At 46.6% G+C, this 17,678-nt stretch overlaps 1 protein-coding gene across 1 annotated transcript in view; it reads left to right on the forward strand.

Annotated features, from left to right (window-relative positions):
- Positions 1–361: 361 nt before the first annotated feature.
- Positions 362–17,678, forward strand: part of LOC146197317 (uncharacterized) — a 54,173-nt gene continuing 36,856 nt past the window's right edge. Inside the window, exons 1-2 of the mRNA XM_084597163.1 lie at positions 362–560; positions 10,599–10,758. Of these exons, the coding sequence (XP_084453289.1) occupies positions 362–560; positions 10,599–10,758 (359 nt within the window). The remainder of the gene's footprint in view (positions 561–10,598; positions 10,759–17,678) is intronic.

A 17,678-nucleotide genomic window follows, 5' to 3' on the forward strand; every position in this document is an offset into this window, starting at 1 on the left:
TAACCAAAACGAACTCAGGCACGCATCTATAGAGAGGTGCGAATGAAATCAGAAATGAAGTCCCCGCCCTCGCAGTTATTTTGACCCTGTTCTCGTTGGGTAGCTCCATCCAGTATACATGCGGTGCCCCTAAAAAGGTGCCCAGGGCCCCTCCCGAAAATAATTTAGGGGACGCTTAATTACAGTACGTTTTGAGAAGGCAGTAAGTATTGAATCGCTAGGCCTACTTTTTCTCTGGATCTCAGTGCATCCGCGATACCCCATGCATCTTCAGCGACATACTTCCATGCATCGTCCCCTTCGCTTGCGGGGATTTCCAACGCCTGCTTATCCAGCGCGCGGTGGAGGCCGCGACATCCCAATGGATCCCCGCCGACCTCCTCTCAGCCAGTGCAACCGGTCCTTGGACTGGTACCCTGGTCTTGGGCGTAATAAAAGAGTTCACCATCACCACCACCTACACTGGTGGATACAGGCGGCGTTGATTCTACACGTCTGCACACCACCAAGCGCAGTGCCAACCGACGTCAAGCCACCAGAGTGCTCGGCCATGTCGCACGGTCAGCGCACCTACCAACTAAGTCATGTGACATGGACATGGTCTCACGATGTCACACGCTGTGCCGACCAATCAGTGCTCTACCATGCAACGAGGTTTCATGACGTCACAGGGTGACTACGCCGGCTTGTATATATAGTCATAAAAGTACAGACTGAATGCTGTCGATGCGGAAGAGTAATGTATTAGCTTTAGTAGTTTGGTTTGGTTTAGGGTTTAACGTCCCAAAGCGACTCAGGCTATAAGAGACGCCGTAGTGGAGGGCCCAGGAAATTTCGACCGCCTATAGGTTTTAACGTGCACTGACATCGCACAGAACACGAGCGTCTTTTCAAATGCTTTTCGAATGCACGAGGTGATTGTAATACACAATCAGGAAGCGCGCGCTAGTGGTATAATGGTGGGAAGTGGGCAGTGAAGTCAGGGTTTCTCAGAACGTATTTAGATAAACGTCGGAGGAATAAGTGATACTATAGGGGTTACCAGGGCAACTATGTGATCCAGGTACCGCTTGACTTATTGACGCATTCCTTTATTATTATTTGCCGTTACAAAATTCCAATAACTCTCCCATTCTGTTTCAAATATTTCGCAAAAAATCAGTTCTGTCATATATCGCATACATGAGATTAAGTTCGTTAGCGTACCTCCGCGAAGAAATATGTATGTCCAGGTGTCACTATTTTACATCAACGTTACATCAACGCCTTGCCCTGGCAAGCGTCTCAATTGGAACGCTGTTTAGCATGGTATCCTCCACATCGACTCCTTATTTCGTTTTCGCTAAACATCACTGTTATAAAGTATGAGTTCAGGAGCGAATTTATGGATGCTTCTTGGAGGGAGTAGCTGAGAGGAACGGTTCTATTTTCGCAATGCGTTTTTGAGTCACTCAACTTCGAAGAAAATAGACTGTCGCATTGTTTTCGCACGGAAACTTTTCCTCTTGGGATGCTCGACCGACCCCCCTCTTCATTAATAAGCCATTTTGTAAGTTGAGCATTGCATTTAGGTCTCCAAAAACCAGTATCGCCTTTAAAAAGCACTTTAACATAGTGCACATACTTTACCTTTTTTATTTAAACATACCTTCTCCTTTCTTCCTGTCACTCACCTCTACGATTTCCTCTCCCTCATCTTAATTACTATCCCTTTACTTCCGCCGCCCTAGTTCGGATGATTATGATGATTAGATAATAGTATACCGAGGCTGGCAAACATCTTTTTGTGTTTTTATGTTTATTTGAATAAAAAAACACTTAATGATACTACTACTTTAAAAAGCAAACGCAATTTCCCACGCTGCTCTATGAGCAAGATATTCTTTTAGGAATGTCTTAGTAATCATGTCATTATACGTGCATACTTAATTACTGCAAAGGGGAGGAGCTTTAGACCATGTCAACTTCGCCGTTTGAGAAAAAGCCTCATCGTCTTTTCATGCATGGTTTCTTCCAGCCCCGTTCCAGTCCCATTTCCTTGTAACCAACCATCTGGATACCACATTTAGTATACAAGGAATAATGGCGTAGAGGTCTTGCTCCCTTTGCCTGACAATAGCGAGGGGTGGCAGAAAGTTGAAATTTGGAATACAGTCGCCTCTACAGTTCTACAATGAAATCGTCTTTATAACGAAAGGTTTCGTGTATCTCCGCCAAATTCACATTTTTCATATGCATTGCGAACGCCTCTACTACAACGAATCTGTCTGTACAACGAAGGAGTTTAGACCCTTAATCTGCTATCTGAGTTGTTTTATGCAACGAATGCAAGTATATAGCGGCGCCGCCATTGCCATCCGCATCTGCCAATGAGATCGCCAGGCGACACCCTCCGCAGCATAGATATACACACATACCCGGTGCAGGCGCTTTTTGCACTAATCCAATCGGGAGCTGACGAAATGAGCGAGCGCTTGGGGGCACTTCCCTTCTCCCATGCATTAGGTATTATTGTGTGTTGTCAATCGGTTTATATAGGAAACGGAAGACGCAGTATCTGTTACACTTCTCCGTGGACGCCTGGATTAACCGCGCTGTAATGGAAGGGAGGAAGGTGGAAGTGAAATAAGTGAGAGAGAGAGGTGCCATATAGTGGAGGGCTGCGGAATAATTTCGACCGACACCGCACACCTTTGCGTTTCGCCTCCATCGAAACGCGGCCGCCGTGATGGGTTCGAACACGGAAAGCGCGGTTCAGTATATATCAGTTCAGTACTCAGCGGTCAAGACAGTATAGACTATATTTGATAGAGCGTCTTGACCACTGAGCCACCGCGGCGGGTGCTATGGGCTGTGCGAGGCAATACCGGCAATCGACGCTCCGGAGCTGTGACTCCCTCCATGTGCAGCATGAGGTGAGCATCGGTGTGAAGGTCAGCTGTATTTGCAGATTCCACCGCAATAAGTGTCCATGGAAGTTAATCTTTCGTTAAGTGCCTCTTCAATCCGTGTTAAATAAAGGTGTTCTTTTGCTCAACGTGCTGACTGCTGAGGCTGCTTTAATGTGTGCTGTATGGTGCACAAACTACAACGATATAATCCGTATGACGAAGGATTTTGGAGTCCCTGAGCACTTTGTTATCAAGGCGTTCGACCGTGTACAAATTTGCTGGGGCACGGCCTGACCACAGCTTGCCCAGTGCAGAGCACGTGTGAGAACGATGGGAGATGTCCTTGGCCCGCGGTAACGTCATGGCCATCCTAAGCTGTTAGCTTCTTTGTATATAGCGAGGCTCCTATAAAAAATAACTTGAGTGTGAGGCCTTAGCTCTGAATTGCTGCTTGTGTACTGAAGCACGTTTATAAAATCTTTAGCGTCCATAGCTTAGAAAGAAATTTCTGATGAGCGAGAGAAGTGTTGATGAATAAGCATGCTTTTAGAGATAAACTGGATGTCTATAATGAGCAGTATACAAGGGACCTCGTTGCACCGAAATTTTATTGTAACTGAATTCTGTTCACGGCCGGGTTTAGAGGTGTGCGCATCTGCGAAGTGACGGTGTTAATATCAGCGTTCTCGGACAAATTTAATTAATTAAGTGGTTGCGTTATTCCTTCACAAGGTCTTCGAAAATTCGTGCTCCACATAGCGCAAAAACAAGTTCCTAACAAATACCACAGAGAAACACACTGGTAGCCCTTCATCAGGGACTTCGGTCGATCATCACTCATTTCGGCGCTTTCGAGACGGGAATTCCCGCTGTGACCCGTTATTGGCGGAGCGCTTAAGGGCTATAGAAAGAGACGGAAAAGAACAGTCCAACTCCTTTTTTTTCTTTTTTTTCTTTTTTTCTTTTTTTTTTTACCCGCTCAGGCGGGCAAGGAATCCAGTGTACCGACACAGAGTAAACGCAGTCGAGACTTGATTGAAAAATGACCGTGGCACACGTACAAAACGCGGCCACGTACACTCAGCAAGCATGCAGGCGGGCACACGCGGCCGCGCAAATACGCTTTTATACCATTACGAGAGGCCGTGGGCGTCTTCAAAGTGAAGCGCTCGCGCATGTGGGTGGGCGTGGCGGGGCGTTAGCTCCAAAGGAACCGCGTCACATCAGGTGTAAATGGTTGTTGCCTGTTTCCGCACCGTCCAAAAAGCGTGCGCGAGCGCGATGTGCAACAGAACCTGAGGCTGCATACGCATACGCCTATGCGCAGATGCGCGTCTTAGTATAGGTGCAGTGCAGAGGATAGGCAAACATCATTCGTCAAATCGCCACTGTCGAGACTGATTGATTGGATTCTCATGGTTTTTCGTCGCAACTAGAAAATGAACGTCATAAGCGGTCGACTTTGGAGACCGCGAGGGCCACCACTGGAGCGATTAACGGCGCTAGCGTCGACCTTGGGGAGCAAATGGGATCACGTGACTCCTCTCACTGCTACTGGAGCAGACGCTCCATGCAATTTTTGCAGTTTAAAAGCTAATAGTCGCGTGTTTTTCAGTAGGTTTTGCTTGATGATGAGTGCCAGCATTCAACTTTTTGATCTTGCATCGTTGCTGAAGTTTATTTAAGCTGTTGCCAAGGTCAGTTACTGCTCTGCATCCAGATGTACGCGATGGAACCCGGCGCAAGCTCCCATATCTACCCGAAAATGAGCTCATGAATCTTCCTTATTCAAGATTTGAATCGGGAAAGAAACGAGTTGCCATTCTCATGTGTGTAGCAGAAATTTCAGCGAGCAAGATTTCGTCCATGGAGTTCGCACTAATCAGTTCGGTGAGTATAGCGGCACAAGGAACGGCACACGAGTGTATAATTAGAGCTTATCATTTGTGAAGCTACCCAAAACTATCATTGCGCTATAAAAACACCACCATCACCCTCATCAATATCAAAATGTTCCCCTCCCTCTCACCCCTTCCAACCCAAAGGAAGGAAATAGTAACTACCAATAAAGGGAGTCGTCCTTATCGAAGAGACGCGACCCGAAGCAGAGCAGAAGGGAAATGGCATGAAATGTTTTTCAGTTCTGTGTTAGTTTGCGGTGTTTAAAAAACTCGATCGTTTCACTGCCGCTCTTTCGTTCCTTTTTCTGTCTTTGCTGCTCTCCCGACGTCTATAGGTAGCCTATAGGGGCATCTGGGCAGCGCCTAGTTAACCTCCTTGCCTTTCTATCTTTCTCTACAAGCTTCTGCCAGTGATGAATTGAAGAAGGCGGAGACAGAAGGGCCCGGGAGAGGGGAAGTGAGGGGAGGGGGGTCGAATGGGATGGCCCCCTCCCTTCTTTTCCGGCGAGACTTTTCTGTAAAAAAATAACATTAAAACACTGCTTTATCGTCTATTCGAGACAAATGCGCACAAATTGCAGCATGAGGCATAACCAAAGGCTCGAAAAGAGGCTGACATGGTTATATGCCATCCTGATAGCATTTGCAGCAAACGCAATCACTGACATGCCGTTTCACATCATTCAGACACAATACAGTTTATTAAAACGAATATAGGTGCAACAATCAATGAACATTTAGGTTACAGTGTCTAGTTTTGACAAGAAGACAATCTCGGAATACGTTCTTGAGGTTTCAATTGACAACTGTGTTTGTTGAAATAATTGCTTTACCTGCAGTATACGTTACAGCTGGCGAATTATAAAAAAAAAAATTGTTTTCGGTGAAAGGGACGTTAACTCTTGCCTATGTGGTCCCTTTCGTACAGGTCAGTGGATATAGGCTTGTCTCGGTTGTTGTTGACCACACCATGTGAAACGTGAATAAATTTGTCGCTTAGCTTTTGAAGGGAACAGGCACTTTAGTTATTTGGCATTACAACAGTCACCTGTTTTAAGTGCGTCGACATGATGTGGCTACGAAAGCTTCTTTGAAACATGACTCTTGAAAAACGCATTGAATTTAATTATTGGAGAGATGATTCCTGAAATTGCTAAGTTATACGGTTCGTATTTTTGTACATATATAGTTCCTTTGGCTTTGAACAAGTAATCTGTATTTTCTGTATTCGGTTACTTATTTGACTTTAACCGGGTGTGAAGCTTTCTTTTACCCTACACACACACACACACACACACACACACACACACACACACACACACACACACACACACACACACACACACACACACACACACACACACACACACACACACACACACACACACACACACACACACACACACACACACACACACACACACACACACACACACACACACACACACACACACACACACACACACACACACACACACACACACACACACACACACACACACACACACACACACACACACACACACACACACACACACACACACACACACACACACACACACACACACACACACACACACACACACACACACACACACACACACACACACACACACACACACACACACACACACACACACACACACACACACACACACACACACACACACACACACACACACACACACACACACACACACACACACACACACACACACACACACACACACACACACACACACACACACACACACACACACACACACACACACACACACACACACACACACACACACACACACACACACATATATATATATATATATATATATATATATATATATATATATATATATATATATATTCACATCGGTAAATATTCATGTATGTTGTCTCCAAGGAAGAAAAAAAGTGTCATTTACATACTGGACCACAATTTTACTTTTACACCCTTAAACGTTGATGCAGAGTAAAAAATAGCACGAGCCCAAGAATATATCCCTGAGGTACTCTTTATTAGTGTTTAGACATATACACAGTCCCAGAAATATAGAGAGCTCCGTGGTTAATTTGCAAACGGCTCTCGATTGGAGCGGCACTTTTCCAATAACTCTTCAGATGCTCCGACGGCGGCAACCAGAAGCCGATAGCGCCTAAGCTATGTGCGTTAATCCGACCGCGGCTTATCCGCTTTTCATGCGCCGTTTCCACACCTTTCGGGCTCTTGTTCTGGGGGTGCCCGTGTCCATCTGCGAGTACATATACACACGCTCTCTGGAGAACTACATGCCCTGCACAGGACGCAGCGGCTGCAGCCGCGGCGATGGCGTTGTGGGAGAACCATTAATAACGACAGCCAGACACCATACCGCAGTTCTTCGCGCGCCAGAAAGAAACGGAGAAAGCGCGCGGCACATCTTTTGCCGCCGCTCCGCGATCGCTTCTGCCGCGGCGCTGCTGAAAAATGACGCGCTTGGCGTGTGTTTGTGTGCGTCTGCATGTGCTCGCGTGGTATACGTGTGCATACGTGCGAACTGACGCACGCACGCACAGCTCTTGCCAGTCCCCGACAGGCTGTGCTATCCCGCGGAATTTTGACCCCGCCGGTGTGTGGTCTCTTCCTGGCTGCCACAGAGGGTATAACCGGGTGCGTATATGGCCGCAGCAGGGGCACGCGAACGGCGCGGGAGTATACGTGGAGGGGCTCTGGCCGTTCTTCTCTCGGCACAGCATATGCGTGCTGTGAGCGTGGAGGGTATATACGCACGAATCGAAGATTGCAACAGCTGTGTGCTTCCGGTCGGTGGAAGCAGCTGACGGGTGGGGATGTCTGCATGGTTAGGCGCTCTCGACGGCGCATGGACAAAAACGCACAGATGCCCCTTGAGGAATCTGAGACCAACCAGCCTTGTCAGAGTCAGAGCCGAGCGTCAGCCCCCAACGGATTGCAAGAGATCATTGCCGATGAGCCACCTGAAAGCTGATTGGTGAATGCTTCAGCAGTCAGCACTGACTTATTCACGGGAAATGAATTTTCTAGGAAAGCGTATAGTGCTCAACGGCCACCGTCATCTTCTGCTCCACTCTTTTCCTCTATAGACATATCGTGAAATCTAGTGAGCATCTTGTCACTGCCGCCATATTTTATCACTTATCTGCGTCCATAGCAAATGTATAGCTCTCTTGGAGATGGCCTTTAATATTTTATTTATTTATTATTTATTGATACCCCAAGGGTCCCGATATGGGACTTGGCATGAGGGATGGGTTTGTATACACGCGTCCACAAATGGTGACAGGGTAATGGTATACATACATGCATCTGATGAGTACAGCTTCTTCGACTGCAGTTTTGAAGCGTCAGGATCACTGAATATATAAGCGCCGCTCTAAGATTTATTTTTGTTTTGAAACTCGTGATATGTTCCTATGGCGGTTTCGCGTTGCTCTGTGATACATGTCAAAGATATATACTTTATTAATCAAGATTGTTTCCTGCGAAACACAGGCAATTCTCTCTCAGAACTCCTGCCATGCGCACAGAAAATTTAGTGCGATTTTGAGATTATGCATGGCATTCAATTTTAGTAAAAAGGCCGAATGTGAAAAGGAAGGGGCGAGCATGAGGAATGAATTCTTTAATTTTAGATGAAGAAAGTGTAAGAGATGTATTCTGCATATAAGACTGCTCTTCATGAGCTACCCATAAATCCTCTCCTGGCGTATTTGCATGCACAATGTCACATGATGAATTTCATACAAAGAAAGCCAACACTCACTGACACCACGGAAAGCGTAGCTTTTCTGGGCGTTTTTCGATGTAAATGAAGATGTAATCTTCGAGGTAATTTATAGAAAGAAGAAAAAGCAATGAGATCCGAAACAACGTGGGTTCGGCGACCACAGGCGGCATGTGGTAATTTTTTTCTTGAAATTTTCAATAAATTATCTACACAATTACATTATTTCACATTTATGAACACACACACACGCGCGCGCGCGCGCGCACACACACACACACACACACACACACACACACACACACACACACACACACACACACACACACACACACACACACACACACACACACACACACACACACACACACACACACACACACACACACACACACACACACACACACACACACACACACACACACACACACACACACACACACACACACACACACACACACACACACACACACACACACACACACACACACACACACACACACACACAGAGAGAGAGAGAGAGAGAGAGAGAGAGAGAGAGAGAGAGAGAGAGAGAGAGAGAGAGAGAGAGAGAGAGAGACAGACAGACAGAGCTGGCAACCAAGGTTTCCTGGCTGTTGACTTCATTCATTTCTGTCTCACAACGAGTCCCTCATTGCCCATACAGTTTGTTTAATGACGAACTTCAGTGAGAGTCGCTCTAGATCGAATTATATGCCAGTATCTTGCGACAAAAGATGCGCGCTTTCGAAAAACCCGGCCGCGCTCTAACCGTTCCCCTCAGCACAGTCAATCTATGGCGCAAGAGCTATTTGTCGCTTACTATGTCACCTTGAAGTTGACGTGGCATGTAGCGCCATTGACTGATGCCGCTGAAGAAATCACGCTTTTGCCGCGAGATAGACAAAATTTGTTTCTGCGAGGGTAATGGCGTTTTCAAGATTCTAAAACACTGACGTGGCTATTACTAATGGCCCGCCACCAGTATCTAACTGGAATTAGTCGCTTAGCAGTAAGAGTTAACTAGTTAATTACAAGCGGGTTAACGAGCTTACCAGATCACACTACTCCGTTGTTCTCTGATGTCCGACAATGCTGGTACAATTGTGCCGCAGAAGCCGCTTTCATTTCGGGAAAAGCTCTCTCTCTTTTTTTTTTTTAATTTAGTGGCTGGCTTCCTTGAACACCATACCTCGAAGGTAATGCTGCAAAACTACAAAACTAAAATAAAAGAAAAAAACATTTGCTCTTGCGTTTCTGTGAAAAAAAAGAAAAAGAGAAAAAGGAAGTTGTGGGTCATATGTTGGCATGCGAGCTTATCAGGTGAGAGACGCTGCAGCGCGAACCTTGTAAAAAGCGCGCTGCTTTCTTACAAAGCTTCGTTGACGAGCGTGCAGTCCAAGCATTGCGAACCCGTGCGAGATGCATCTGCCTCACCGCTCAGCCGAAGCACACACGCTGCCTTTGATCACATACTTTCCTTTTCTCTTACTTTATCTGCTACAAGTAATGCGGCGAAACTGTGGCACCCTACAGCGAGACGTAGATTCCAGGAGTTCGGGTAAGGACCGTTCATTTGTCCCGGTAAGAACCGTTGCCGGTGGCGATTGCGCACGCACGCACGCACGCTTCGCGCTGAGGTGAGCGGCAGCGTCGGCTGATAGAGGGGGGGTTCCACATTATAGGCCATGTGTGGTAGCTCCTCCTACGGGTCCGGTCCGGGGACGTCCCGTTGCCGGTTCCGGGACGAATCGCGACCGAGCTGCCAGAGAGGGGGAACCGGCTGCACCCCCCCACGGAAACGGGTCCACCGCCCCGTCCCCACAACGGCGGGGAGGAAGGGGGACGTGGGGGGCCAGTCAGTTTTTCGGCCCCCCTCCGCAACCACACCACCCCCTCCTGGTAACCGTTTTAGAGAAGCACGCGGTTCATTGAATGAAGCCCCAAGCGCGTGGTACGGTCGTGCGCTCTTTGCCTGCCCTCGAGGAGACTGGAGGAGGTGTGTGCGTGTTTGTGCGTGAGTGCGTGCGTGGCTGCTTCCGCGTGGTGACCTGCGGTCACTCGAGGCGAAGACTCCGAGCTGGACGTGGACCAGCGCGAGAGGACTGTGAGCACCGTGCTCTGTGCAAGACGCCTCTGCCACGGAGGAGGAGACGTTGACGATGAATGCAGCAATGGCCGGAACGTTGAATATGAGGCCGCTATTCGCCGGTTACCCTTTTCAAGGTGAGTTCGACTGCTCGCTCTTGCTCAGTACGAGGGGCGATTATAACCGCGTGCCATGCGCTTCACCGGAACCGCAGATTCCTCTGAAGGTTTGATCAAGGCTCAAATGTCGCCTCTCTCCCAAGAAGCCTGGCATGCCACTGGGAGACAGTTTTTCTACTTGAAAAATCGGAATGCTTCCATGTTTCCCGGGACTTAATTAGCCCAGCACCACATCGCGTGTTAACGCGTATGATACGCCCCTCGGCGTGTTATTTAACCAGCGCCTTCAGTGCTGAAAATTAGAATGCTTTATTGACCTCGCTGTGGCGGCTCAGTGGTTTTGAAAATCAGTAGCTGAGATCTAGTTTGTGGAACCAAATCTCGGCCGCTTTAGCTGTATGCTGACTTACATGAAATGCAAATATATGCATCACGTACTGTCCTGTCCTCCAGAAGGCGGATAAGGGCCTAGCATTATGTCACTGAAGATAAATTTCAAGTTGGCATTTGCGTTACGTTTAAATGACTAAACTACTTGCGCTTTGAGCTTTTAGAATCCCACAAGGAACCAAAATATAATGTTAGTATCACTGGCACCAGCCGCTTTCACAAGCAAACAGCGATGAGATGAAACCTTCATAAAATGTCACGCGGATGACGATTAATTTCAACCGCGTAAGCGCAGCTTTGGCCAACGATCGCCGTGAAAAAAATACGTCTGCACTCTACAGAAGGCGGGGTCGGCCCATTACTGAAGCATTTCACCCCAAGGAAGCTGAGTTCCCGGGGAAAGCGTGCACCTATTGCATGCTAGGCAGATGATGCTCCGACCAAGCTAAATGGCTATCACTTTCGAACGATGATCACCGAGTCCTTTTTTCGTCCTTGACGTCATATAGCCTTGAATCGAGTGGCGATCAAAAAAGCAAAGAAAGAAAAGAATCCTTTCTATTTTTAAACCAAATTTTCGAAGCAATAATTACATTTTAAATGTTTGTTGACAAACAAGCAGCAACAAGTCATCAGAGATCAAATATAACTAATTTTTACTACCTAATAAAAATTGCATGGAGTCATCCTGATTATCTGAGAGCGTCGTTTTCTCACTAATCAGTGAACCAGTTAGAAAGACTTGTGACAACGAGCCAGTGAGTTTCTTTTCGCGTGGAGCCATGGGACTCAGCCAGCTGAAACCGAGATAGCGAATACGTAAACAGTCGAGAACACGGCTAGCTTAGTTAGCAATCTGTATTATGTGAAGAGACATGATTATATTGTGGTTTAGGTGAATACCCGCAGTCAGATACAACTAAAGAACCGAGGTGTAGATCCACCTCAAAGGTGCCAGCCAATGGGAGTCACCTTATTATAGTGACGTCGCGGTTAATCCACTTAATTTGTTGCTTAATTTCCTCGCATCTGGCAGCTTCTTTCAATGCTATAGAGGGTGAGAGGGATTAACTCCGGTGTCGTGACAATCAGTCGACACCCCGGAGGGTCTTCTTTGCAGGGTAAGCCGCTTCGTTCAATTGAATAGCGTCTGACTAGGCACATTGTGCGCTATTGAGGAAGATATATCAGAAACGGGAGCAGCATATATACTCTGAATATTCCTGCTAATTACTTCGGCGGAATGAGTGAACAGTACGTTCAGACATTTTTTAACGCTTCAATACATCAGCCGTTAATTTCACAACATGGAGGAGGCTGTGATAAATAATGCAATAAAACTCATGTTAGAACCTGTGTTAATTGCTAAGAAGGCAAGACCCGCAGGACAGTGATTTGATTTATACATTAAAAAATGAATAAAAGGGGAACCTGAAAGGTGAAAACTTGTTCGCTATTCTTCCTATACACAATAAAAGCCAGAAAAAATGAAATTTAAGCGTGAAAATTTCAGGAACACTTGCTTGCGGTCAACTTTATAAAATGCCTTCTCGAGGTCTACAGACAAGCTTGATTGCCAATTTTACTGCTGTAAATTAAGCGGTTATTAAATAAGGCTAGCTGCAAGCCGAATTTTAGCCACATAGCCATGTTGACGTGTCTTAGAAAAATTAACGGATAAAAAGAGTTGCTTGATATGAGAGGCCTTTGCATATTCCATTCATTTCTGTAACTCACTGAAATGGGCCGATAATAAGACGAGAACAAGGCTTTCATGTCCTCGTGACTTTTACGGAACGAATTTTTCCTCTTTCCACTTTGTCGGTATGTGATGAAAATGATTTTTTGAGAAACATGGGCAGGGTGGTCACGTGGTCCCAAATGTCTATACTATATATATACATATCATATGCATGGTGGTGACAGCGCCTTACACGACAGACAGTTGTAGGACGGAAACTCTTTATTGGGCTAACTTGCGCCCGCAAAGGAGCTAATAAACACGTCGGAGTCGACAGCAGCGATCGTGCTCGGCGATCGTGGGACTAGGAATGCCCGCTGCAATCGGCAGTGCTCAATTTAAAGCCCCGAAAAACCACTGATCAACCAAACAAGAGATACTGGAAAACTCCAGAACATTACGGAAACACCGTGCGAACCTTCCAGCCTAATCTCGCCGCATCTCGCGATACAAAGAAAGCGAGAAAGGCACGTTCCATGATACCGAGCATGAGCAAACAAAGAGCACAAAAATCGGTTCGTGCGTCGCAATCACGGTGACAAGGCCGCGTGTCGGCGGCTGTTGAAAAACAACAAATAAAGATTTCAATGGCGCGCGGCATATGTGAAACCGGTGAGGCCTGTAGCTGTTGTGGCAACTGAACACTTCCTACGCGTCACAGATACCTTCGGTTATATGTAACTGTCGTGAATGAACGTAATTAAGTGATTCAATGTAATTTTGTTTAAAGAAAGAAAACACGCAAGCAAAAATCTATATGTCTATATCCTTTCAACGGCGTGTCAGCAGTGCGGCCATTTTGAGATCTGAAAGAAGTAACAGATGTAACAGATCAAGTATCATACATGGATGCAGTGCAGCGCTTCGCAACAGCAACGCATGCATCGATGGCTCGGCAGCATCACAATCAGATCAGCATGACAAGTACACGCTTTACCAAGACACACTGAAGTAGCATATACTATGCGACACCCTCTGGTGGCGTTCGTGTGCTGTGCGATGTTAGTGCACGTCAAAAAACCCCAGGTGGTCGGAATTTCCAGAGCCCTCCACAACGGCGTCTCTCATAGCCTGAGTCGCTTTGGGATGTTAAACCCTAACCAAACTAATCCAAACCAAACCATTTGACAAGAAGTACGCACTTAAGTCCCAGTTGCCGCTGTTTTGTGGTGCATGCAGGTAACACAACGAAAGGTTGCAGGCATATAACTTCCTTATTTATGTCATGCTCTAGTGCACTGCAAAAGCTATATGCTCTATATAAAATGGTGTCCTCGACATCACCTGAAGAGTTCCAAGGTTTGGTTGCGCTTACTGATAACTGATTTCGGGTGATAAAAGATGATAATGCATGCATCTGTAGTGGCGGCGGGGACCTTATTTGTATTTCGCTGAGGATCTGGGCGCAGAGATGGCCGAAGTAAGTATTTTGGGGCCATTCCCTCGTATCCATTTTCGAAGTGAGCTCGTTAGCTTTTATCCCCCCAATAGTACGAGGACATGATCATCATGAAGCTCGTACTTCACCGATATAAATGTCCTATCTGGAGTCTGGTTCGGAAGCCAAGCGTTTCAACCTGAGTAGGCCGAACGTCCAATCCTTGCACCTATTTGAATACCGATTTATTGGCGACTGTGCCAGTGCTCGAAACCGCGCTTCCCGCTTACGAGGTGGGTGATCAGCCACTGTAGGCCAGCCACCGAACCACTGTCTGCGCGGTCCGAGGGTGGTCGAGTATACTAATGCAATGTCCTCTTCAAAGTGATTATGAAGGTAAATCGCGTGTAATTTTGGAGGAGGCGCCACTCTAATGCTAACGCTAATTTTACACCGTTTCAGATAAATACATATCAGAGGCGAACATGCATGTTTTACTGTCTGGCTTTTTATCTATTTTTGTCCAATTCAACAGTTTGATATTTTTTTTTAAACAGTCTTACGTACGCGAAGAATAGGTTGCTGACCAAATTCGTTCACTTGCGTAGGTGCATGTCATCTTAAAGCTGTCATTTTAAATTTTCGTGAGTCTCGATTTAGCTCCAACTTTTTGTTCAGTGCGCAAGAGCGGGGACCTCACTCCGCCAGTTTTGCGTTGTGTGTGCGCGCAGTCCTCCGTGACCTCGAAAGAAAATAAAATAAAACACTTTTGTGTGTGCGAGTGCATGGGTTTCGACCCCGCCGTGGTGCGAACAGACCAGCTTAAGTATCGTCGCAGCGGAAAGTCCCGCTTGTTTAACCGCAATTTTCTTGCACACGGTGCTGTGTGAGTGGTCATCTTTATCAGCCATCCGTGTGCAACGGGTCCAGAACGCACCGCTGTCGCATTGCCCTCTTAAAGGGAATTAAGCAGCCCTAAGATTTCATTGTTGCCTGATGATTGCGTGCACTTTCAAAATCAAGCCTCAAACCGCAAATCGAAATGAAACTCATGGCGATTTCCACTGGTCGATCGGAGCAGGGCGCCCGAGCCGACCTAGAGCGCTACAGAGCGAATCAGCCTTGGTCGACCAGCGGAACGTGTAGAGCGCGCGGCGGAAGTAAAGCTGAGCCGGTTTCGAAAGTTGTAGCCGCATCCCAGCGCCAAAATGTTTGCGGTAGATAAATAGGCAGGAGTGCGGTCCTCAACAACTTGCTTTCTCATTTTTTTAACGCTGCAGACGTTTTTCGATATACGCACTTCGACATATTCGCGCAAAAAACGGTGACATCCAGCGTCCACTGCCGATGTCGCTGAAACGGTCAAAAACAGCCAAAAGAATCCAGCAGCATCCGGAAGTGACCGCGTCAGCGACTAGGACTTCCGGCGAGATCCGACTTCGGTCGGCGGATCGAGCTGGAGCGTCCCGAGCTGCCCCAAACGACCAGCGGAATACGCGCAACCTATCTTGATCGACCAGTGGAAATCGAAATCGTCGTCCCGGAGCAAGAAAACGTGCTCCGTAGCGACCAGTGGAAATCGCCATCAATGTGCTACCTAACCTAATCGGGTTTTTTCTTCATTTTTTTTTTTCCTTTTTTTGTGGCAGTTTGTAGCAGGATGATTCTATCTCTTTAAGGATGGATGCAGCCTCGTGTGATTTCTCGGATACAACTCAAGAAAAATGCGGTGAATGTCCTCCGAAGGATGCTCTCCAGTCAATGGCATCGATCAACTGTCAAGAAGTTGTGCAGCCCCCTCGCAAACTTTCGCGTGACAAGACGGGGACTTTCAGCAGATGGCGGATTAACTATGTTTAAGTGCACCAAGAGCGACATCATAATAGCAGGACATCTTTGGGTGGAAAGATAGTCGAGTGCCCTAACTAACATGATACAAGAATGTAAGAATGTGGTCTCAAATTTCAAGTGTTCAAGGCACAAGTTGCATAATACGTCTCATGTAAGTCCGGTCTCATTGCTTGACATTCTGTTATATCCGGATACGTCGCTTAAACTTTTCTTAGCTCATGCAAAGACCTCAGACGCTATTGAATTTCCTTGAAAAATAACCATGAATGCGTCACATGCTTTCCTGAGACCTATGGCGTGCACGCAGTTTAGATTTTGAGATCCAGCGCACATTAATTTTGTACTAAAGTCGGCAATGTTGAGAACCAGAAATTCACGTTTTCACCTGCTCCTGCACTGCACCCTTGCCGCCACTAGCGCGTCACGCATATATAGAGTGCCCCATGCAACAACTTCTGATGAATGTTCTGGAGGAGTGGAAAGAAATTCAGATGACTCGGCTTCCGAGCGTGCACTATAGCATGGACACAACGGAGCAGTTCGACTTCGCACTCTTCAGACATAGTGGGCTGCACGATCTATTTGCTCGCTGCACGTCACTGCTACGAACGACATTGAATTCACCCCCGACACATTTATTACACCTGCGGGCTGTCCGCGAGCTGACACCGACGACAAAGAAGCTCGGAGCCCGCAGTTAATGTCTCTTGAAGGATGCTGAAGTTTTCTTTTTCTTTTTCTTTTTTTTTTTTTTTGTTCATAGATGGCGTAAAGACAATTATACTTGACAGGAAAATGCAGACGGAAAAAGCCTTGCGTGAAGCAGCATACAATTGGGGGGAGGGAATATGGGTTCTAAGATTCCTTAACGTTACGTATGTTGTGTTTGGTGCATCATAGCCACTGTTGCTTTTACGCCATAAAATCCAACTAATTGACTAAGTTACGTATGATATCGATAGACAACGGCGTCACGAAACAATTATATTGCTTGATGAAATTTCACATGTATAATTTCGATTTGGTATGGTTTGAATTGTTTAACGATCCAAAGCGAATCTATGAGAATTACGCCGTAGTCAAAGGTTCCGAATAATTTCGATCATCTTAATTCGCAGTGACCCGTGCCAAAGCCCAGCACACAAGCGTCTTGCACGGGCGCTAGCACTATATATACATATCGAGGTGTAATATTCCGTAAGTTACGTCTGATTTACGTTTCATAGCGCAGGCATTCTAAGGCCTTTCTACAAGCACCAACACTATATATGTGGCCACTCTGTGCGCTATACTATACCTAGGAGTTCACCCTCCGGTGTAAGCCAACTATAGAGCAACAGAAATTGGGCTCTTTTCACTACAGGATGTGACGAAGACTCGCGCATTGTGCCGCCATCCTTGAACGGTCGTGAGATATAATACGACTCGAACTGTCACTGCAGTTTCGTTTCCACTCCGCTTTTTATTAGCATTGCATATTAGTAAGAGGACACTCATTCATTCACATCGTGGTCGTCCAGATGGCAGGATCGAGGTATCGGCGGACGGTGAAGAAGCGGCTCGTTGGGTGATGTCGGA

This window comes from Amblyomma maculatum, chromosome 3 (assembly GCF_055883805.1).
Source record: "Amblyomma maculatum isolate TAMU_Amacu chromosome 3, ASM5588380v1, whole genome shotgun sequence".
NCBI classification, from domain to species: domain Eukaryota; kingdom Metazoa; phylum Arthropoda; class Arachnida; order Ixodida; family Ixodidae; genus Amblyomma; species Amblyomma maculatum.